General features: G+C 47.6%; 1 protein-coding gene across 3 annotated transcripts; it reads left to right on the top strand.

The window, feature by feature from the left end:
• Positions 1-8002: 8002 nt before the first annotated feature.
• On the top strand, positions 8003-22620 carry LOC144944374 (uncharacterized). 3 transcript variants are annotated; one of them, XM_078872487.1, is made up of 10 exons: positions 8003-8144; positions 9397-9472; positions 10460-10610; positions 12270-12353; positions 13251-13366; positions 16285-17171; positions 19288-19468; positions 19637-19756; positions 20838-21017; positions 21667-22620. In XM_078872487.1, the coding sequence occupies exons 1-10, from the start codon at positions 8041-8043 to the stop codon at positions 21733-21735; spliced, it is 1968 nt and encodes a 655-aa protein (XP_078728613.1). In that variant the 5' UTR covers positions 8003-8040; the 3' UTR covers positions 21736-22620. The 3 variants fall into 3 exon arrangements, with proteins under 3 accessions (XP_078728613.1, XP_078728611.1, XP_078728612.1); XM_078872485.1 differs by having other exon boundaries at positions 8004-8144; positions 19264-19468; XM_078872486.1 differs by having other exon boundaries at positions 8004-8144; positions 19264-19468; positions 19640-19756.
• The last annotated feature ends 2587 nt before the right edge of the window (positions 22621-25207 follow it).

Below are 25207 nucleotides of genomic sequence, written 5' to 3' on the forward strand. Positions count from 1 at the left end.
GGGTCAGGCCCGAATTGGCGGACGGAGTTAAGTTGGTGAGGGATGATTGAGGCGCTTGTGGACAGGTGGCGGCTCAGAAGTCAGTGCCATGCTGAAACCATCCGTTTTTCCCACTGGCACATCCAAGCTGAGCTAGCATGGAAGGCCCTTCCGGTACGAGTGGTTTTCCACTGGCTATTTGGCAAGCCAAGCTGTGACCAAAGTGTGATAAGCTGGCTTTAAGGGACACCTGTGCCGGGTTGGCTCAGTACAGCCTTGATGTGGCTCACTTGTGCAGCAGGACAAAAAAGATACAAGAGTTTGTGTATGTACATAGATTTGGATGAGTGTATGCATGACACCTTCACGTTGAAAATATCAACGCAGGCCCTGCTCCACTCTACAGCTGTGCTCCAGTGTGGAGTGCCAGCCCTGTCACACAAACCTTGTCGACATCGAAATGGACACTGCACTTCGTATCATCAATGGCTTCCTGTGCTGGCGAACATCGCTCCAGACAACAACCAACATGATGCTGCGACGATCCGGGAGTACAACAAGATCATGGAAAACTTCGCCATGCCGCTCCACCGAGACGTAAATGAAACCCCACGCCCTAGGCTTTAATCCAGGAAGCCTTTCTAGATATGCACCTCCGCTCTGGCAGCTGAAAATAAAGACACCGGCACTCGACGGTCTGAAGGGTGGGGCGGCTACGAACGTGCAAATAACATCATTGAGGACCCGACCGTGGAAGTGCTGGGATTCTGTCTCTCTCACGACGGCTGTGGGCCACACTGAACAGCGCTCGGACGTAGCACGTTGTCCCATAATAGTAAAATTAAAGAATCACCAAACTGCGACTGTGGTAAAGCCCAAACCATCAAACACATCACCGATGAGTGCGCCATCCACGCACACCCTGGCGGTATCCCTGCAATCCATGCAGCGTCTACTGCTGCCTTGGATTGGTTGAAGGACCTTACCATTTAACTATGATATCTATACAAACTGTTGCTTACATGCTATACGAAAGAAAGAACACATTCCTGCGGAGGGAGCTGGTAGGAACGTTGGGTTGCTCGGTCAATGGCCAGGGTCAACAGCGGCGTGGTGTATTCCGCAAATATGCCCGACTGTGAGGGCGGGCACAAGCCGGCGTGAGTAGATCAAACGTTGAGTTTTGTAAGGACACCACGGGGTGACCAGCCCCTCCCCACCCAGCCCCACCCCACCCAGCCCAACCCCTCCAACCCCTCACCCAGCCCCACCCTCCCCACCCAGCCCCTCCCCACCCTCCCCTTTCCACCCAGCCCCACCCCTCCCATTTTTGGATGCACGACGGACGGACGGACAGAATAACCCCCTGTGGGCTGGTGTAACCAGGAGGTTCCTACCAGTAAAAAGTGTATGCATGTATATATGCAGCAGCATACGTCACCACCACATAGGGGTGAACGGCAGTTGTTGTCATGCCGAAGCACAGTAATTCCATCGCTGCTCGATGAACGCAGTTCGATTCCCGGCAATGGCTAACTTCAGTGCCAAGTATCTGAACTGGTCCTGGGGCACCTATAGGTCGACTCGACATATGAATACCCGGAGTGGTGGTGTAAACAACGCTTGGGAGACAGAGGTGATCAGCTGTGGTGTAGGCCACACCACCCCTCTATGCACTGTGCTGGCCTTAATGAGTACTCGCACAACTTTGAACTCGTAACCTGGTCGCAAGCTTTACACACTATCAGCTTTAGCATCACAATCCATGACAGGCAAATTACTGGGTCCACTGATAATCGGGATAGTGTGTTTTTTAGTGCTTGCCATGAGAGAGCAATGTACGTGTACGGTATATAGAACTCTATACTGACCGTTCTCTGTTCGTGAAACCAATCAATATCTCGGCCATAATTTTAAGGGGTCAAAGTTCAACATTTTGGTTTTCAGATGTTTCTAGTTGTAAGCATCGACTCTTAATATTTGTGTACGACATCTGAGCTATCTCGCCCGTCTATGACATCAATATGGTTGACATCAGTCCGTCAGAACCGACGATGATGATGATGATGGAAAAGCTCCATATGCCAACACAGAAAGCAATATATGACCTTGATGAATCCCTGATAATCTCTGCACCACACTTTCCCCTTGAAGTTACAATGAACTTGGCCCATCAACGTCATCATCATCGTCAATCATCAATATTCCTAAGGTTTGGATTCCCATCCAGAACGTCTTTTCGTGTTAATTCTAGATTTGAAGCTTTCGTGACTGCAAGAAATCATATTTTTAGGTTTTTTCGTTAAAGTCACGTAGGTAAAACATCAAAATTAATGAAAATAAAATAAAACAAAAATCACGACGTTTCGGAGGCAACACAAGTCTCCGTCATCAGGTGGGACCGTCACAGCCGAATTAGCTGCATCAAGTGAGGCAATGATTCAAGATGTAATCCCTTATAAGCAAGTTGAAGGGGGGAGGAGAGGGGGGGGGGAGCTCATCAGAATGTGGTAGCCAATGAATGGAACGTATCGGGAGGGAGGGGGGCGGGGCTCAAAGACAGCACGGAGTGCTAAATACAACGCATCGGGAGGGGGGGCAAAAAAATAGACGACGGCTTGGACGCGGTTGCTGCTGCACACGCCAACACAATGGACAGAGAGGGGGAGGGGAGGTCTGATACACATGATAGACAAAAGAACGAAAATGCCCATGTTTATACCAATGCTGGCTGAACAATGAAGAGAGTACTGTTAAAAAATAACTGGGGATGTTAACACTCGGTAAAGTAAAGTAAAATAGTGCCTGTCAGATAAGATGGTCCAAAAAAGTGTAATTAAGTCTTTTTTGCGTGGTTGATAACATCTTTCCAATGATTACTAAGTTTGTACCCATCATCACGGTTGAAATTATGTCTGTGTTTGTATATTTGTATGGCTTCGTGTACAAACCTTTGATGGTAGCCGGGAGGTTTGCAGAGAACCTTGGTCTCGGAAAAGACAATTTCATGAGAGCCCACCGAGTTGTTGCAATGATCGGCAACGGCAGAAGAATCAGTTCTGCCGTGTTTCAGATCTGACTTGTGCTCGCGGACACGATCAGAAACATGACGTTTCGTTTCTCCAATGTAGCAATCACCACAAATGCAACTCAATTTGTAGACTCCAGGATACTGTAAGTCAGGAACGACATCCTTCACAGATGGAATCAAATCACGGATTTTATGCACTGTACTGAATCGGACTTGGATCTTATGTTTGTTTAGAATTTTGGAGATCTTTTTGGTCACGCCAGCTATGTATGGTAACGTGATGGTTTTGGTCGGAGTTTCATGTGGCTGTTTCTGTGTGGTGGGAGAGACAGCTTGGCGGATAGTACGGTCAGAGTATCCGTTCATCCTGAGGGCCCGATGTACATGTCTTAATTCACCGGTCAGGTGGTGTTTGTCAGAAATGCCATGGGCTCTGTGGTATAGCGTTTTGATGAGATAATTCTTTTGAGATGGGTGGTGGTGGGAATCCGGTTTCAAGTAGGAATCTGTGTGGGTGGCTTTCCTGTAGACAGAATATCCCAAGGATCCGTCAGGCCTCCTCTCAAACAGAATATCCAAGAATGGTAGTTTACCGTCTTTCTCCACTTCCATGGTGAATCTGATGGATGGGTGTCTAGAATTGATGTGGTCCAAGAAGTGGTTCAATGCTGGGAGGCCATGTGGCCAGATGACGAAAGTGTCATCCACATACCTCTTCCACAGGGAAGGACGCAGGGTGGATGTCTGGATGGCGTCTGATTCAAACTTTTCCATGAACATGTTGGCTATAACTGGTGACAAAGGGGAGCCCATAGGGGTACCCTCATTCTGTTTCTAGAAGGTGCCATTCCAGGTAAAATAGGTGTTGGTGAGGCAATGCCTAACCAGCGCAGGTGCATCAGAATTCAATCCATGTTGGACTAAGTCCTCAATTATTGTTAGGGTGTCCGGTACTGGGACTTTGGTAAACAAAGATACTACATGTGTACTCCTCAAACCACCCAAAGCACACCTCAACTACTCAAATCTGCATCAGGGAATTGCTTTGCCCCTCAGGTGATTCTCTCGGGCAGGGTAAGGCAGGTCGTGTGAGTATGGCTCTTCTCAAGGGTTATCTTGACTTTCTCTGATTATCCCCATGATTTATTGGCGCTTTCTTCTGATTTTATTTCCCAATAAGAATTAATTAATAATGCTCCATATTTCAATGAACACGTCGCATTATTTCAAACTTGCCTTAAAAGACGACCAGGTTTGTTTTTATAACTATGACTAGCAACCTTGCACGTCCTTCGGATGTGACCATCCGTCCGTCCTTACCCCCCCCCCCCCCCCCCGGTTAACCAATGGTTAAAAAGTCAGAGTAAAAAATACAACCCTTGTCATCTTTTATTGCAGTCAACGATACTTTTTAAAATATATATACTGTGTCGTGAAAGCACCCGTCTTTGAACGACGGTCCTCCACTAACATGCCCGCCTCCACCCCCCCTGGTACATCCCCGTCTCGTGCTTGGCAACCCCCCAAGGCACCCCTCACCTCCTCCTTACAGACAAAGAGCTCCTTTAACAGACTGTAGGGGCAAGTGCTGTTAGCGAGCACCGATAAAGGCCGGAACGGCACACGAGGGGGGTGGGTGGCCAGCACCACGCCCGGCCGCCTTTGTCTCCCCAGTGGTGGTGCTTCCACACACCAGGCCAGGTACTCATTTGAGGTTGAGTCGATCGAGGGGAGGCCCAGGGACCGGCTCAAATAATCGTCACTGGTGCTGACCGTGAGCGGGAATCGAACTCGGGACGCCGGATTCGGAGCGCAGCGCGCAAACCGCTACACTACCGCTCCCCTCCATGTCCCCCCACCCCCCAAACTGCACCCCCCACCCGCAATTCTCTTCGGCCCCCCCCCCCCACCTGGGCGGGGGGCGGCGCATGGCCTCCAGCCAATAAGAAAGCGCTGCTGGACGCGGCGCGTGCCTGGCCAGCCAGCAAGCTCGCCAGCAAAACAATTCAAAAATATATATGCCGTACTGGATATTGTAGCGAGATGTTAACTATCTGGGTTCACTGATGTTAACTATCTCGCCTGGTTTTGAGGAGGGCATGCGTTCGATCCCGACCCTGATGCCTGTATATTTGTAGTTTGCGTGTTCTCCCCGTTGTAAGCGTGGATTTTTCTCTGGGTCCTTCGGGTTTTCCCTCCGCATTTAGAATCCACACGCGTTTAGAGTATTTGGCTGCTATAAATGTCCACGTTATAAGCTGCTTCATTGGGCTATCTTTTGTGGCCAGGTCGCTTCTGAAAAGAGCGATGTAGCTCAGGGGGTCTTCCCTGGTAAAATACAATTGTTCAGTATTTCGTTTTAGTAAGAAAAGTTGGTAATCGTCAAATACGGACTTCTGGCTCAACATGCATCCTTTACGTTGCAAAGCCGCTAATGTCACGCCACAATCTTCCATGAGGGGGTACTCCAGGCTAAGGAAACGTTTAGTCGGGCATTGGACGCAATACTTAACGTAAGTATTGCTTTGTTCCAAAGCATGTGGCTTCCATATTCACGATGTGTATATCATTCTCTGGATGATAAGACTCGACCCTTGCATTTTAAAGTAAAAGTTGGTGCATGTGTAATCAGGTCTGTATAACTTTATCGACACTCGTTTGTGGTGCGTCCTGTTTTCTGGAGCGTGTTGTAATCGGAAAATACGGTAATCAATTGTCCATATCCATGTGCCAACACTGTGCTTGCACGTCGGATAAGCCACGTTTCTTTACTCTACGCTTAAGGGGCCGTCCATAAATGACGTCACGCGATTTTGGACGATTTTTGACCCCCCCCCTCGTCACACGGCGTCACAAAAAGTCAGACCCCCCTCAAATATGACGTCACAAAGCTCTGCTCCTCCCTCAAAACCATATTTCCATTTTGAAAATAAAACTTCAAATCACTTTAAACTATTGTCATTGTAGTGCGTATTTAATGTGGCGCTGCACTGATGTTGTAGGAGTGTTGTTATAAGAATTAGTGTTGTTATAACAATTCTATATTTATTTAAAGTTGCGCATTTTGATGTGATGTCACATTTCTCAAACCCTCCCCCCCTCGTCACACATCGTCACAAATATCTGACCCCCCCCCCCCCCCCCCAATGTGCGTGACGTCATTTATGGACGGCCCCTAATCTCTGGGTTTGATCTTCCACGAACCTCATGGTCCACACTAAATCGCATATAACGACGCAATGTCCTACCCACAACTACGAAGGAGACATTGCACTTGATCACCTGATTGTGAAATCGTAGTTATTGCTCTGTGTCTACATCAGTCATACGAAAGAATCAAGGAGTATGGATAATCAAGAGTCCATGCTCCACATCGACAGATCCGAACCAAGTTTTCCTAACTACACTCGCACGTGGCCCCATGCTGCAAACTCAATGTTTGAAAGTTGATATGTTAACGACCTCGCCTCGTATACAGGAGGTCGTGGGTTCAATCCCGACCCTGACGCCTGTATATCTGGAGTTTGCAAGTCTCTCTCCCCGTGGTTGTGTGGATATTTCGCCACTTCGATGAGCTAGCATGTGTGTCCAGGTCACCTGGTAATAAATAGCTCGGCTTTACCTGCAATTTCACATCAAGGCTGTCCAACACATTCGACCACTTTTGAGTCGTAACAAAGCCAACACGGTGACGTGCAGCAGAGCATCGGCAAAGCTCGATCATTGGAACTCACTACTCTACGGGACGTCTGCCAAATAATATTACCAAGCTGGAGCGTGTACAACATTCTCTTAAACGTGTCGCGATGGGTAGGGGCCGTCCATGAATGATGTCACGCACCTGGGGAGGGGGGGGTCAGACATTTGTGACGATGGAGGGGGGTGAGAAATATGACGTCACATCAAATTGCGCAACTTTAAATAAATATAGACAACACGTTCTACTTAATTAAATATACTTTTTTTTTAATAAATATTTTCTCCTACACCATCAGAATGCAGCGCCACATTAAATACCCACTACAATGACAATAGTTTAAAGCAATTTGAAGCATGATTTGTATTTTGGGGGGGGGGGGGGGGCGGCAGACAGAGCTTTTTGACGTCATATTTTATGACTCTATGTGACACCATGTGTCGAAGGGGGGGGGTCAAAAATCGTCCAAAATCGCGTGACGTCATTTATGGACGGGCCCCCAAGTGTTTGCCACAGTTGAACCACAATACCCTGCTGATCTTGTTAAGGAGCGTAAACCATCACGCGATCTCTGGTCATCCTCGTAGCGACGTTTCGTCAGCCATCGGTCACCGCATCGCACGGTTTCAGCTGTGCTTCTGCGGCCGTCTGGAACGCTCTTCCTTCCAATATTAGGAAGCCACTGGAGCTATGCACTTTTTAATCTTCTAGACTGAAGACGGATTCTTTAAAACTGATTTTTATGTTTAGTTTGTTGTCCTTCCTCCACACCTCCGATGAGCACGGTTGGCTACGTACGGTTAGCTACGTACGGCGCGAAAGAAATTCAATACATACATACACACCTGGTAAATACAATAGCGCTGTAAGTAGTCGTTTGTCCAATATCCATGTTCTGGATATCCTCCCTCCAAACTCCATATTCCACTCATGATCCACTCGATACCAAGAGTGTGAGTCCATGCTCCATGTTCCACTCGAGATACCGAGAGTGGGAATCCATGCTCCATGTTTTACTCGATACCGAGAGTGTGAGTCCATGCCTCGTATTCCACTCGATACCGAGAGTGTGAGTCCATGCTCCATGACCCACTCCATACCGAGAGTGTGAATCCATGCCGCATGTTCCACTCGATACCGAGAGTCTCAGTCCATGCTCCATGTTCCACTCGAGATACCGAGAGTGTGAATCTATGCTCCATGTTCCACTAGAGATACCGAGAGTCAGAGTCCATGCCTCATATTCCACTTGAGATACCGAGAGCGCGAGTCCATGCTCTATATATGTGTAAATCCGCGTCGGGTTTTCCCATCTCCCGTCGCCGTGTCCACTATGGACGCCTCGCAAACTCCGTCCATGCCCGAAAGCGCTACGCCGGAAAAGATCCGCCAGCTCCTCTCCACATTCATATCGCCGGAGAAGTCTCCCGATGTCGGGTGAGTTCGAGGGAACGCGTTCACCCGCCTCGCCGATCTCGTCGTCTTCGTCGTCTTCGCGATTTCACCTCACACGCGTGAAGTGCGCGGGAAAGGCCTAGCGATCAACGCCGACCTCGGATAGTTTCTCCTACCGGTTAGGGGGCGAGGGTGACCGGGAAGGCCCGTGCGCGACACGGGGGTGGGGGTTTGGTTGCGGTTGGTCTTGTGGGCAAGCGCGAATCTGGCAAGTTTTATTGTATAAAGTAGTGGAGTGTAATACATTAACGTCGGACACGTGGACACTGACGAAATAAATACTATGTTACAGTATGCTGAACTTATTTCGCACCGTACGTAGCTAACCTCGCTAATCGGAGTTGTGGATTGAAATCGGACGAGAATCTAAATGATTAAATAAAGAGGGCCACGACAGCTTGGTGTTAGCCGTGGCATGGTTCAGAAACTTGGTCCTTGACGAAATTTAACAAAAACGTTTGGCCCAAACTTTTGGCATAACCAATGGAGCGCCTAACCCAGGGGGTCGGCGAGCTGCGGTTTTTTACGGACTGCTTCGTGATGTAATAACAATGTCACACAATTTTTGTTTCTGGGTACTAAGTGTTATTGTTTTTAATTGCTTATGCCTACAAAGTATTTAAAAAATGGCTATTTTCCCCCACAAACTTTGCTTTTGTGACCAGGACTTTACGTGAACGAAAGACACAAATGCACACGTTTTCTCATTGAAAATAGGTAAATTTTTAAATATCAATGTCCTGATCACAAAAGCAAAGTTTGTGGGGAATAATAGCCATTTTTTGTACTTTTGAGGCATAAGCAATTAGGAAATAACACTTACTTACCAGGAACAAATTTTGTTTTGTTACACGTAATATATACTCATATAAATTGCGGAGCTTGAAATACTGCATTGAGTTTTGTACCGAATTCGAAAAAAATGACTCTTATTTTGTTATCCCAACTCCAGGCCTAACCCTATCCCTTAGTCAAATCTAAACTTGTATTATTCCCCTTAAGGAACACATGCTTGGGAAAGCGATTGTTCTAATTACACTGGGTTTAAGCACTCGCTAACATCACCAGTCATATGTGGCCATTATATTCCATAAAGTTTTTATTGTGTTGGTTTCTGTATGGACATGTGCACCTTGCCTGGCACAAGCGCCAATAAGTGGTGATGTCACTGCCGCTTTTTGGCGGACGGTGGTGTTGTACGTGTGTGTCTCTGTGTCTTTGTGTGTCTGTGCAGACAAAAGAGCCCAGAAACCAGAGTAATGCTGTCTCGGAACCGAGAGCGCTTCCTGAAACGCGTCGAGACCTTCACTATATCCTTGTGGGCATCCGTACTTGCGGAGGGTTATCGTATAAGACTTTTGTTAATGAGGGTCAACGTCATTCACGGTCTGGCAGTGCGGTTTTGCAATGTAAATGATTCGTTTGCAACAATTAATCACTTAATTGATAAACAAAAATTTTTCACGGTGTTTTACATACTGCATGTGCATGAATTCACGGATGGTGGAGCAAGTGTCACGGTTGTTCATGCACTGCGCTATCATCTAAAAATAAATATATTATTAAACCCCAACTTTTCTAATCTGAAATAATTCTATTTAGTAGCACACATACATTACAAGGGGGCGCAACGGTGGTGGTACAATTGTTTGTGTTCTGCACAATGAACTGAGCCGTCTGAGTTTGAGTCCCGGCCATGGCTAAAATCAGTGAGAAGTGTAATCTGGACCAGTCCTAGGTCTCCCCTTCAACTTTCACTGACCGACATGGTGAAGTATGGTTAAACAATCCCACAGTGGATTGACACACGGCTGTACATTTTATGAAATCAAATAGGTGAATATGTTTCAGACATGTCTGTTCATCGATATGAAAATAGTCGGAAGTAATATATAACAGCTATAATGTGTCCCGAACCAATAATTTTTCTTACACCAGTGATGTTTAACCTTCTTAGTATGCCTGCCCCTCCCAATCAAGACCACTGGTTCCTGTGCCCCCACCTTCTACCGCCCAAAAGCCACACATTTTACGAAGGCCACATTACTAAAATATCACATCAACAGTGCTCAACAAAGCATTTGTTTCAAGTTGCGTATTCATGTGGCAATGATGTTCCCCCGTGTACAATATCCATGCCACGGCCTGCACCCCTGCTATAAAACGCTTGTCGAGTCTCTTTGGAGTGGGAGATGGACTTGCCGGCGAGTAGAGAACCGCTGTCTGATTTGTGTTTGTCTTGGTTTAATTGTTGTGCACTTGACGATGACCCCCTGGCCCTTACCGGGGTTCTGCACCCGTCTGCGTGGGCCGCGAAGCCTAGCTGCCTCTCCCCGCTGTGCTGCGCCGCGTTGGGATGGGAGTGTGTGGCCCGCGACGTCCTGTGCTGCTGCAGCTGCCGCACAGCCCAGTGCATCGTTCTGCCTCCCATCTGGGAAACTGCGCGTTGTGAGTGATGGTGCCTGTCGGTCGGTCGGTCTGTTCTGACGGTTTGCCAATCAGCTGTTCGGTTGGTCAGTGTGTGCACGTGCAGAAAAAGTGGAATTGAGGAACTTGTCGATACAGCAAGGTGATCAGATTGGAGGTGGTCGGGTGAATCAGAGATTGAGCCCTGAGCTGAGACTCCTCGGTCCTCGGTTCGAATGTGGTTTTCGTCAGTTGATGTTCTCAGCCTGGTCACCTGTTACTACACACAAATAATGTCAGATTACATTGTTTTTTGGACTTAATTTGGATGCATGCTTGTTGTGCGACTTAGAATACAAGAACTCTCCGCTATAAATTGCCGCATTATGCATTTTGCATCGCATATTTGTTGCCTATTAATTAGGGAACAAATCTCTTTAGAAGTGTTTTGTATTGCATATGCATTTTTATTGCGCAAAAAACGGTTGCACGATTTCCACGAGAAACCCATGCGGTGAAAACTAACGTTTTGCAAGGTAATACCACACTGTACGAGCATAGCGTATACCACCGAAAATCCCTCCCCCACATATTCAGTCTCTGCCAGCCCGCAGTTTCGTGTGGTCATTTGCGCACGTGTTAGGTATAAATGTAGCATTGTGTGGGAAAGTGCTGTTCCCCCCGCTGTCTAGGACTTGATGTGATCTCAGAAGAAGCTATGTGATATCCGATTCCGTGGGTTCATTAGTTAACATGAACGAATGTTTCTATCTCTGCATGGAATTACTCCAACTAACTTTAAGATTATATATCTATCATGTTTTGGTTTCATCTCACTCCCTAAGGCATACCATTTGGGAATTTGCAATTATTAATTGGCATTCATCCAGATAATGATAATGTGATCCTCTGATTTGGCAAACTCAGAAAACCAAAGCACATTCACTTCAATCATTTACCAACATTTTTCGTTTATTTTCCTTTCAACAGGTGAGAACTCAACATCAGGATATCACTCTTTGGTTATTTCGGTAAAGTCACGTAGAAAGAGAATATAATAAATTGAGTAATAGCATACGACCTTTCGATTGCAACACAAGCAATCATCATCAGGTACAAATGGAAGCGATAACCAACCTAGTCAACTTAGAAATATAATGCAATACAACACCGATAGTTGGCTAACATAACAGTCAACACCCTGCCTGGTTGATTACATTCTTACAAAGATTGATCAATTTGAGAGACAAAACACAGAACCGGAGATATAGACAGGATATCCTCATTTCCAATTGTGACCTGGTTCATTAAAATGACAAAAGCAAAACAAATAACTTCAAGTAAAGCAATGAAGGAAATAGAAATTAGAACAAAAACCAGTGGAGTTAACAGGGCTTAATTTCTCACTGAATGTTTTCTGAGCCACTGGTAGACTGCAATAGAAACATGACTGGTATGTATGTGTCGTGAACTTCTTTCTCAACCTCATGGTCGAACCGTGCTAATTGTAGGTTCATCTGCGGAGATATATACTGGATGTGGTGTGACGGGTGCAGAAATCATTTCCAGATCGCAAACTTGGACAGACCCTCCTGGAAATAAGCCATCGGCATGAATATCTTCATGGACTTGCTCTCTTGCGTTCATTGTGAGTAACCTTGCACGTGCGATGGCTGCTGATTTTATTCACTGTGTCCCCAGACGATGAAAAAGTCAAGGAAGTAACAGAATCTCTGAAGACGTCACATGCCAAGTACTGCACTTGGCCCGAGGACCCCTGTCATGGTAAGCTTCCTGCTTCACACATCAGGGCACTTCTACCGCCTCTTCCACTGGGGCAACATCCGAGCCGAGGCAGCACGGGACCCTCCCAGTACGGCTAATTTTCCATTTTGACTTAAAACTCTCGTGACTGCAGGAATTCATATTCAGCCACCTTCAGCCACCTCCGCGCGCCGACCTCCACGTGGCGGCGGCTCTGCGATCTTACATCAACATGCTCATCTCTCACATTAACATAGCCACCTCCGCGCGCTCGCAAATTTTTACCTGACAGCCCTTTAATTGGTGGAAACCCACCACCAGTGCCGCCGTTTACCATCACTTACATTAACATTCGCTGCCCGCCCATGCTGCTGACACTTCCGCTACGCCCATTTTAAACCTTTATAAACAATTTGCTTTTAGAGGCTATAACCCCCTTTTCTTGATGACGACCACTTGTGTTGCGATCGAAAAGTCGGGGTTTTTATTTTTATCATTTTATCTATCTCCGTGACTTTACTGAAAGAACCAAAGAATATAATTTTCCATTGGCTATTTGCCGTGCCGAGCCACAACGAAACCCTGATATTCTGGCCATCACAAGACATCTGAATCTGACTGGGTGCCAAGAAGGGCCACAGGCAGGTATAGCAACTCGTTTATTGCATGCGACGACAGCGAGTACACTGAGAACATTTGTGTCACTTCATAATTTACGCTTGTGTAACGTCAGCGGCACGGTATCTGCAGTGGAAAAATAACTTGCATCCTAAGCCGCGCCAGGCTGGCTTGGCACCTGCCTGGCACGTTTTGGGTTGTACAGTGGAAAAGAGGTATTGGGATAATCGTCTCTTTGAGTATGCGTGTGTGTATGACGCGTGTGTGTGACGTGTGTGTGTGCGCTCGCTCGTTCCTCAGACTGGCTCTTCTTGCTGCCGCTGCATGACCCTGCCCAGCTGCTCTCCTCATTCTGCTCGCGTTTCCAGCAGCTGCGTGCGCTGCCTTCGCTCAGCCCTGCTGTCTTGCATGACGTGGTCAGTATCAAACGGTTGCACCCGCTCGCCCACACCGGGGTCGTACGCCAGGTCATATTAACTTGGGAACATGGTAGAAGGTTAAGGTGCAGCCCTGAGTTTGCTTGTTTATGTTACTGCTGATGAAAGGGGCTCCACAAGAGCAAATTTTTACATGGTAATTGGTCTACTCTTCCAAGTTGACCAGACGTATTTGGTTGAGGTGGGCGTATCCACACTTTATCCCACCACACACGACCTGCCGATCAACTAATCTAATTGTGGCATTACCCATTTATACCGCTGGGTAGACAGAGGCGTGGGGGTTTTAACAAACTTGCACAATAGTTTGAACTGCTGCGCCCGAAGACGGATTCGAGCCGGCGACCTTTGGATTGAAAGTCCAAGTTGCTAACCATTATACCACTGTGGCCGGTGTCATCGTTGAGGCATTTTTTTATTGATCGTGTACATCATCAGTGGTGGGCGACAACTTTATCTCGTACGTACCGTGGCCACATGAAAGGCCTACCACTTCAAAACGACACAAAAACGGTCACTGCAACCATCTTAGCTGCACTAATTGGATACTCGAGTGGAATGTTCTTGACCTGGCAAGTCTGTGTTCCTTATTTAGCACATTTAGTCACTCCTGTAATTACAAGGGCCTCTTGCATGACAAAAGTGACTGAATTGTGTGTTAATGTGCGGCTTACAAAAGGTATCTGAAAGTCCTGTTCAGCCATCGGTAACGAACACTCCTGATGTACATGCGCAGCCCTTTTGGTAATCCACTGCTGGATGAGGCTCTTCCCCATGCTGTGTCAGTCATGGGGGTTGTGTAACCATATTTTACCAGGTTGATCAATGTGCATTGGTGGGGGCGCTGAGGACCAGTTCAGATGTCACTCAACGCTCGTCTTATACCGGTGACTGTGAATCGAATTCAGGGAGCCAGGTTCATAGCGTAGGGTATGAACTGTTGCACCACCACCACTAGTCCTCGGCAAGGTGAGGTAATTTACCCCTTTTACCGGGTGAAAGGGTAAAGGTGTCGACATGCCAAGGGGTAGGGTAAAGGGTAGGGTAAAGGTAGCGCGGAATAATTACCCGGTAGTGTAAAGGTAGCGCGAAGTATTACCCGGTAAATACCTTGTTTACCGCTCGCTAAAAACTCCGTGGCGCAGTCCGTGGCCTCCATTTAAAATTGGAATCATCGAGAGTATTCTATACTAGCTTTACAACCCGGCTTCACCCGGGACTTGTATTATTGTCTTTGATTAATACATGGGGGGGATGCGTGACGTCAACAGGCACACTGCGGAACGCTGCCGCATGCGGGTGACATCACAGATGTGACGTTACCACTCACTTGCCGTGAAAAATATTATATGTATTATTGCGTCGTCCCCCCCCCAAAATGCTAAAGTCTATTTTTTTAATACTTTTTGCATTGTGTACAGTCTGGAAGCTGCCCACATGCCAAATTTCAAGTTTGTTGCATGTTGGGAAGTATGCTAAACATTTACAACAGACACAGATATTCACAAATTTCCCTTTTATATATATAGATGAATGAAGCGCTCTACCTAGCATTTACCTGTTATAAACCTTTTTCATGTGTAGTACCCCAGTAATTACCTTGTAATTGGGTAATTTGTATGGGGTAAGGGTAACGGTAGGCTCGTTGCTTTTGACCTTTTACCTTACCTTACTAAAGGGTAAAAGGTAAGGGTAGAGTGATTGTATTGTGGTAAGGTAAAAGGTAGGGTAAAGGTAGGCTCGTTGTTTTTACCTTACCTTGCCGAGGCCTAACCACCACCACTTCATTTTACGTATATTGCTGGGCGGTGGTGGCAATGCATGGCTGTTATCAGCACTGTGAAGGCGAGGGTTGGTGGTTCGCATAATTGTTCGTGATACCCCCTTTCTATGGGCATCGAGGTTGCCATACCCTGGCTCGCCATGAGAAGGCAGTACAATAAGTGGGCTAATCACCATCTGTTTCCATCTGTTCGAGGATAAGGTGTGAGTTTTTTTTTCGCGTGCTCTGGTTTCCTCCTCCCACGTATAATCAAAAACTCATGAATTCATAATAAATTGGCTGAAAAACATTTAAAAATAAAACCCAATGCAGGACCCTCCTGAAAAAGATTAAATTAAATGAGTCAATTATTACTAGATATAATTATTTTAGATTGGGATATTTTTAAGGGTTTAACGATTAATTTGATGATACTATATTGGCAGTGGTACACGAAGAACAAAACACTCAGCGCATCATGGGACCCCCTTTGTCAGTACCAAAATATGAGAATAGGTTTTCCCCTTTTTTCTGCAACAAGACAGGTGTTAAGATGTTAACTGAAACCTTTTACAAGGAAACGTCTGTATTAACCACAATACTTGTGGTCAGAATGCACACAAAAACATACTCTAATAATATATGCATGGTCTTTGAAACTGATTGAGGCTCGAAAGCAAGCTGTCTCTGCGTGTGGACCAATCAGATTTCAAAGACAATGCATATATTATCAAAGTATGTCTTTTGTTTGCATTCTGACTCAGCGCATTAGTCTAACACCGTACGTGTGTGGCCTTAAAATGAAAATAATATAATCGGCGACATTTCGGGCAAATGCTCCTTCGTATCACTTATATGATGAATCTATTTATAGCTTCAAGTTTATTTTTGTGCTTACGAGTCACTCATCGAGTTATGCGTGTCAGAGTCTGTTATTGTTGATACGTATTTTGTTGTTCGTAATTAAACAGCGATATTTAAAAAATATATTCCTGAATCGAATCGCGCGGCTCTCTTCAAGATGTGAGCGATTTGTTGCGGGCTTTATTATATATCTGTGAGTGTCTGTCTTGATTATGGCTTGTTTAGTTTGGTGCACGCAACGGCCTTGGCTTACGCACTTGTGTGTCACCAGGGGATTTCAGAAGACACGATGAAATTGCTGCTGCAAGCATTGGCTGCCGCCAAGAGAGCAGAGCACGGCGGTGACGCAGAGACTGACGGAAAGAGCATCTGCGGAAGAGAAGGAAGCAATGGAAAAAACGACAACCTTGAAGGAGCGACCAAAGGAGAGGAAGAAATTGAAGGAACAACGAGCGCAATGGACAATGGCGAAGGAAAGGTCAGTGGCGGCAGAGGAACAAATGGAACGGGCGGCCACGACGCAGGCGCCAGCGGGAAGGATGACGCCAAAGAGGCTACGAGTGAAACGGAGGGCGGTGAAGGGGAAACTAATGGGAGGAGCGGCAAAGGGGAAGGAACGCCCTCAAACGTCGACGCTGACTCAGAGGTCAAAGGCAAGGACGTAGAGGGGGAGGGGGAGGCCGCGGGGGTCCAGAAAGAGGCGGCACCTGGAGCGAGCAGTGAAGTTGGAGAAAAGGTGGATGATGGGGCGAAGGTGGACGACGGGGCGAAGGTGGACGACGGGGCGACGGTGGACGGCGGGGCGACGGTGGAGGACGTGGCGACGGTGGACGGCGGGGCGAAGGTGGACGGCGGGGCGAAGGTGGACCCTGGGGCGACATTGGACCCTGGGGCGAAGGTGGACGACGTGGTGAAGGTGGACGACGTGGAGAAGGTGGATGGCGGGGCGAAGGTGGACGGCGGGGCGAAGGTGGACAGCGGGGCGACGGTGGACAGCGGGGCGACGGTGGACAGCGGTGCGACGGTGGACCCTGGGGCGACGGTGGACACTGGGGCGACGGTGGATGATGGGGCGAAGGTGGATGATGGAGTGACAGTTGACATTGAGCCCGGGGCGGTGGCTGCCTGTGTGCTTGCGCTCTGCGGCTGGGACGCCAGGTGGGTTGCGATGTGAGGCGGCACCTAGAAAAATTGTAAATGGGCAAGATGCCTACGAGGGGGTGGCTCGGAAATTTGGTACCGCTCAGATCCTGGGTTTGAATCCGGTTTCTGACCCACGCCGTGGTTAAAATGGGTTCTCAAGTGTAGCAAGTTGTTGATCTCAGCCCGCTCACAAATTACTGCACAAAAAAACCTATCATATCATATTACTTTTGGTTTTGCGCTTAATATGGATCAATTACAGCGCTGGGGATCAAACTATCTGCGTGACTATCGTGTGACGAACATTACTCTTGAGTTTAGCAGAAGCATATAGGAAAATGCTGCCCCTCAGTATGTGGATCAAAGCTCACTTGAAGTGATCTCAGAGGTAGCTCAGGGATATCTACTTCCGTGGGCCTTTCTCCAACACGAAGTGTCACACTGCTGTGCGAGAGATCTCGGTGACATGACACCGAAAGTGCCATCGGGGTAAAATTGGGATAAAGCCAAAAGATTCTAATTTAAAAAAAGAAACCGCAAAATGAATTAGTCAAAGTGCGTCACTCTGCTGGCATGTTTGAATAAGCTTGAGTCAGACACGTGAATTTGACAGCCCTCGGACAAGGTCAGGTTGAAATTGCGTACATTCATGCCTCGCGCCTTCTGCACGAGTGTAGTACTCATTCTTGAAAATGTACTTTTATTTCTGGGCTTCCATAAAAAAATTTGAATTATCATCAGACATGATCAATTTGCTCCTGGATGAAGGCCTCCACAAGCCATCGTCATCTCTCAGTTCTACGATGCAGCATTCCACCTAAGAATCAGAATCCTTGATGAGAGGAATCCACTGCTCTATAATGCTCTTTTTTGTAGATGTCCACTAGTTTCACGAGGTGAGTTCTTCGCTCCATCTCTGACCGTGTTCCCTCCTATGGCTGCCACTCCGTCGTTAGTCTCGACCCTAAGCCGTCCGGACGACTTGCGATGTGTCTTGACCAAGTCCCGCGTTCCTTGCTCTGCCACTCGTGCAATGCCGATGCTTAGTCAAGGCCGCGACTTGCAGGCTTCGTCCACCAGAGGGAGCCCACTCATTGAATTTGAACAACTCCAGGGAGTGAGTGATGAATATTTAGTTGGTGGTGCTCCTGCGATTGTCGGCGGTGCACAATCACATTTAAATGAAACCCTAAAACGCTTTCGTCAATGACACTGTGGCCTTTAATGAAAAAATATATATCATAGACGACGTTTCATGCAGTGGCCCATCCTGTGAAGAAGGCCATTGCCTGAAACATCACTTACATTTTTTATATTTAAATGCAGTGTTATTCACGAATGTGAGTTTTTTTTTGTAAATGGGACTTGTACTAAATGTGTTTCCAGTATCAGCCCTTTTTTATCCTTCAACTATTTGTCCATAATCCCCAGCTGGGAGATAGTCCCCTCTTGATAATTTGTACCTGGCATTAGGGTTAGTGAGGTGAACGTTCTAATGAGCGTTGCCGTAGATATGTCAAAACGGTATACAGTAATGTGTACGATGGTTAGCATAGAGACGTTTCACAATATGCAGTGTGATCTATTAATAGATAACACAATAAAATATTGGGAAGAAAAATGTTGAGTGCTATGGTTAAATGGTTAAATCGACATTTTCCTTTCTCAAAGCTAGAATGTATCCATAGTAAGTACAGAACCAAATTAAATGTCATGGGTTTTTCTGTGCTGACATTGGTGTTTAGGTTCCGACCACAATTCACTACACTTGTTAACCCGGTTTGATTACAACCCAGTCGATGCGAGTCATGTTCGCTGTGCGAGTGGTTTTATATGGAAGTCGTTGGTGTCTCGGCTGAGAGCAATTACCTCGCTACACTTGGGGAACCCAGTTTAGGCAGAGGCTGCTGAAGTCTGCACATGAACCCAGGTTCTTGGCAGTGCCAGCTCAGCACTACAATCTCTGAACCATCCGCCACCTCCCTCATTGACACATTTTCAAAGTAGTATTTTTTTCAAACGTTGGTTAAGCAACATGGGCAGATCTTTGCAGCGCCGTCTAATAGGGCTGTTTTGGAATATGTGTTCTTGTGCCTTGTGGACCCAGCCCGAACGTTAAATCCATCGTCAGCTGCACGATCTGCTGTCGCCGCATCGGCCTGTGGAACTTCAAAACGCGGGATGCAGATTCTGAACGGAGTTGCGACACCATGACCATCGGCAATGTGACGCCGTGCGGCAGGCCTTCCCCGGCCTCCATCGCCGTCATTTCTCCGGCGTCGCAGCAAAACCTCGTCTCTCCACCTAAGCAGGTGCAGGACAGCACAAACCTTAATTTCAAACGATATTTTTCTTACCTCCCCGGTTAAACAAAAACATTGCCACGAGTGAAGGGATTTTTGTTTTGGTGTTGACACGTTGTTTGGTTTGTGTGCGTGTGCTGCTGGTATTGCTGCTGCCGCTGCTGTTCGTTTGCGCAGCAGGTGTCCCCCGGGCCGCGAGTCGCCGTGGGAACCAAGAGGCCGATCGTGGAGGATGCGAGCGGGGGCCATGGCGGCCGTCGCGATGACTGCGCTACCCCAGCCAAGCGCGGCCGCACGGTTTGTCCACTGCGCTAAACGGATTTCACGTTTTGCATCCATGAACTATTGTTTCCACGCAAGTGTCAGGTCTTAAAGGTTTTGCTTTTTTTATTTGATTATCTGTCATGGCCCAATGGCCCAAAATGCCAAGCATCCAGCAATGTCCAGCACTTTAGAAGGTCTAATAGATAAATAGTTAATATTGGTCTTGAATTGAACAGGGTTGTAAGAACCTGGGAAAAGTGACAAAGGGAGTGAAATCCTAAATAGATCAGTGTGAGGAAAGAAGTCGAATGATAAATATTTTGACCTGCAGTGTAGTGAGCAAGTGGGTTGAGTGTGCTGTTATGACCTGCGTTGTGGTGGTTGAACACTTTGTGGATGAGACGAACAGCCTGCTACACCGAGGCCCCAACACGGGTGGAGGAAATTGGTGAGTGAAGTTCATAGGAACAGTAACAGTGGTAGTAGCGATGGCAGTGTGATGAGACGACTGGCCACCAGGTGATCGAGTGACTGGAGTGAATTGGTGAGGTCTGAATCGTTCAACCTGACTGGTTTGCGTTGTGAGTCGTGCTAAATATTGCAGTGACTTGTAGCATTTCAGCCTAAATGTCCCAAATGTTTAGTTGTGACCACACGGACATTAATGGAAATAAACTGTTCCACGGTATAGGTCGATGTGAAGCCTATTAATTGATATGTAACATCCCCACGGATCTTGTGGGTACAAGCGCTTTAAATATTCCATGATGTAAAGGAAGACCTTTATACATTCACTTAACCTGCACTGGGCACACCTGTTATGGTTTTATTGCACATTTTGTAAATTACTTTTTTTTACGACCGAGTTGATTTTGCGGTTGTGCTGTCTAGCTCTGCTGACGCGTTGCGAGGTTGTGCCACATGCTGTTCGGCAAGTGATATTCTGACGTTTTGCTCCACGTGCTGTGAGTTTCTTCGGGAACTGCTGCGAAACTTCAGACATCACGATGGAGAACATGCTGCAGCCCGAAACGGCCATCGGAGAGAGCTATAGACCGATGTTTTTGATTTTGCTTCTGTATTCAACGGGCGCAACTCCCTGTCTCTCCTGCAGGATGCGGACAACATAACCTTTCATCCCATTTCGGAACACCGCCATTGGTGCCCGTGGGTTTGTCCCGTGACGGTTCCTGGCCCACAAGACAAGGCATCACAAGACAAGGCGCCAGGATGGAGGGCAGCCCTGAATACAATGATGCCGATGATTGTGGGAGAAGGGACCGTGAGCACTCTGGTGAGGACTGCGTGCAGTTCCTAATGAGAAGTCTCTGTCCATGTCTGCAGCATGTCATCAGGGTTCACCGTCATGGTAGCATCTGTACATTTCATCATAATAAGCAAGGTTTAACTGGGTCTCTGTGTCCAAATCACCAGGAATTTGCACGATCCCATACAAACTCAGAAACTCAGCAAGATTGTGCCTGGACAGTGCTTAGATGGGCGACCACCTTGCGCAAGCAGGTTGTCACAGGTGGCTGCCGTGCTTAGCGGCGGGCAGTGCAACAAATTCCATTGTACTGTACTGTGCTCTCACGTGCTATGCTCCCACATCTACGCAACTGAATCTGTTTGTCTCAGCTCATGGGTAAGTCCATGGCCCAAAGCTCCCCCTCCATCCCATCTGTTTCCACCCTCCCCTCTTAACCTCATAACACCGTATTCCATACGAGGGTTCTTGACCCATAGCTAGATTAGGACGGTCGAGGAGCCTGTGAGCAGTGTTGTTTAGGTGACGCTGGATGAAGCTTAACGTCACACCCAGGGCACATTCAACCAAAAAAATGCATTCTGTCCTGTTACTAGACTTTGGCATAAACCCACGGGGGTATTACGGAATCGATTAATTGTTTAATGGTTTCATTGTATTTTCTCATCCTGGGCAGGAACCCACGGACGTGTGGAAGAAGGTCCACCGCTCCATCATGTCCTGGCAGGTGTCCGGCTCGGGATAACCATCCTGCTCCTTTTCGCGCATTCACTGTGTAGACTGTTGGCAACGGCGTGGCACATTAGAGGTGTGGTGCCAAGAGCACCACACGTACACACACACAAAGGTAGACATTGAGACAAAAGGGCAGCTGGTTGTTTGACCGAGAAGAGTACCGCTCGCGTCACCTCGTTGTGTCTGGTGTCGAACCAGTGATCGCACACATACACGTAGATAACAGAATGTTGGGGGCAATTACTGTTTGCGAGCATCTAATGAAGGTCAGCACTGGACACGGGAGAAGTGGTATTGTCGAAATTACGCGCAGCCGCCTCTGTCTTCCACGTGCCGATGTTTACACACTGTACCACCTACTCATTTAAGGCACGAGCCGCCCTCGGGGAATCCTGGGACCGGTGCAGCTTTTCACCCCCGATGTTAGCGATGGCCAGGACTCAAACGAGGGTCGCCGGGTTCTTACCACAAGTGACGCTAACCTCTACCGGTCCACGCAACACACATACACACTGCAACACACACAGAGAGCACCCACACCCTCGTGTCGGTGGGGGTGTCGGATGTGTGGGTGGAATTGTGGCCTCGGGCTGTAAATAACCGCTACGCGAGGAAGAAAGGTCCCAGGTGAATGTGTGCACCTGTCCTCGGCTCGGCCCCTGCGGTGGCGATGTAGTAGAGGCGTCATGGTTCAGTACATTTCCCGCAAAGCTCATTGATATTTACAATCTGAATTTGCGGATTTATTTTAAAATGATCTCACATCGACTTTTTTTTTTACAATGTGTGTTGTGTTTTCTGCAGCACACGTGCGTGTGTGTGTGTGCGTCGCCTATAATTTGGCACAAGTGTAACCGTTGCCAGTTGTCGATTGATTTGAAAGGCTAAATAAATCGTGAACTGTGGCAGTGGGATTTTTCCAAGCTGGTGCCTCTTTAAGCCATAGACTGCTTAGTCTGTCGCAAGCAACTGTTTACCCATAGTGCACCACGGGACGGGGATATTGTATGGAAGTAGAACAGGTAACGGGAGAAGGAAGAGAGAAGGGAAAGAATGGGAGAGAAGGGAAAGAATGGAAAATAAGAGTTAAAGGAATGGAAGAACTAGACCAAATGGCCAGGAAAGATGAGGATAGGGAGGAAGAGGCTACATAAGGGCCTTACACGCTGCTGCATGGAGCAGCGTCTGTTTTCACGGGGTGGGAATAGGGGAGGGATTCAGGGTGGAGTTGGCTACACATAAATCATGTAATATACAAAAAAGTTTGTGTTCATTTATATGAATAGATTTAGCATAATCTATCAGTTCATCAGCAGACCGTGCTTGACTTGTTGGTTGGGGGAGGTAATATTTTCCTGGTCTCGCCCTTTAATTGGTTAACAGGGCAATGTGATCGGGGTTTGAATGTAGCCGCCACAGTGAACATGCCGACGTAATTAATCAGCATGAGAAGCGCAACGATGCATGGATTGCTGCTCCCTTGTATCTGTGTAAGACATGTATTCAGCTTCGGATACGTTCTGTGTGATGAGTTCACATGACCCTTGCCACTTTTTCTCGGCCCACAACCTTTCACCACGATATAAAAAAAAAACATTGATCCTTAAATCTGGACAATTGATCCGATCTCCCAGGGCGGGGGGGGGGTGATGATTCTTCACACCTGTGATTGGCACGTAACGATTCGGTGAAGGAGCAGCGGGCGGAAAGCTTTTAAGTGCTGGGTGTGCGGACAGCTGTCTGTGTCCACGCTGGGTGTTCGGACAACTTAAATGCTGGTTGTGCGGACAGCTGTCTGTGTGTGTCCACGTTGGTTGTGCGGACAGCTTTAAGTGCTGGTTGTGCGGACAACTAGCTGCGTGTGTCCACGCTGATCGTGAGGGTCTTAAGGGCTGGCGTGTAAGCCAGAGACCGGAACTGAAACTGCTCGGCTTTTTTAAACTGTCGGGGTGTCTGTGGCGCGGTCGACTAAAGCTGGCGTTTCCATGGCGCTGGCAAACACCCGACTATTATGTAATGCGAGGGTGGTTCAAGTCGGCACTTCACACGAACACAGCCGCCCACTCGCACAGACCGAAGACAAAGATCCCCCGTATAGCCTTCGACTGTTCGGGCAAGTGGTGTTAGCGAGCACCTATGAAAGGTCGGCACGGCACACAAGTGGGTGGGTGGCCAGCACCACGCCCGACCGCCTTTGTCTCCCGAGTGGCGATGTTTACACACCGCACTCGGTACTTATTTGAGTCTGAGTCGACCTAGGGGAGGCCCGGGACCGGTTCAGATAATCGTCACTGGTGTTGACCGTGAGCGGGAATCGAATTCGGGTCACCGGGTTCTCAGCGCACCATGCCCGGGCACATTTGTCACCCCTTCCCGCACAGCACCAGGTAGGTATGTAATGCCGAGTCGATCTTGGGGAAACACCAAGACCTGTTCAAATATTCGCCACTTATAAAGACAGCCATCACACGCTCGAACGCAGCTGCCACGCTCACAATAAACAACGACCTCGACAGTCGGTGACCATACGAACCACCACGCTCACAGGCACCCACACTCGCACCACTTCCAGGAATCAGAATATACTGGAGGAGGAATCCGATGAGCTATAAAGCTCTTTTTTACATATGCCCAGTTCGGGGCGGGTCAGAAAGCTACGACAATAAACAGTACAAAACACGATGGGAGTGCAAAGCATAAGGAAGGGAAGCAAATCACTTTAATTTTTCCAGGTATAGCCCACTGAGCTAGTATCTTCTTTTTCAGAAGCGACCTGGCCACAAATGATAGCCCAACGAAGTAGCTTATCATGTGGAAATTTACGGCAATCAAATTATCTAAATAATCTCAACGCATCTTTCTAAATGTGGAGGGAAAAACCGGAGGACCCGGAGAAGAGGGACATACAGACTCTATATGAGTCATTCAGGCACAACTGCCAATTCAGGACACGCGTCTTAATTTTGTCATCTGATGAGGATCGTTGCCCACTCGAATTTTTCTTTCGAGGGCCACAAAGATTGCAATCGCTGGCAGATAAATTCCGGGAATGATTCGTACCACACCTCGTAGTTCATCACGTCATTGATAACGATGTATGCTTTCGCTCACGACACTTTCATACAATCGTGCGCCTTGAGAATCGATTGTGTACCGCGTGTGCTCATTCTATGTCCATGAACATTTTGGGTATAACGAACAAGTCTGAACGACGAACACAACGGAATGCGTGATGCAGATAATCAGGCACCAAGTGGGATGACTTGCGGAGATGGAGAAATGAGATTTGCGAGTTCTGGATTAGATGTTTGCATCGCGGCACCGTGATAGTTGACGGCTTGGAGGAAGGCCTTCGTCCAGCAGTGGGTAGATCATTAGATAAGAACTAAGAGGCTCGTATCGGTGTGATGCGCTGCCAAATAGATCGCTGCATAGCGCGACCGTGACGGTTTTGGGGCAGGCCTTCAGTCAGCAGTGGATAA

This window comes from Lampetra fluviatilis, chromosome 34, assembly GCF_964198595.1.
Source record: "Lampetra fluviatilis chromosome 34, kcLamFluv1.1, whole genome shotgun sequence".
Classification (NCBI taxonomy): domain Eukaryota; kingdom Metazoa; phylum Chordata; class Hyperoartia; order Petromyzontiformes; family Petromyzontidae; genus Lampetra; species Lampetra fluviatilis.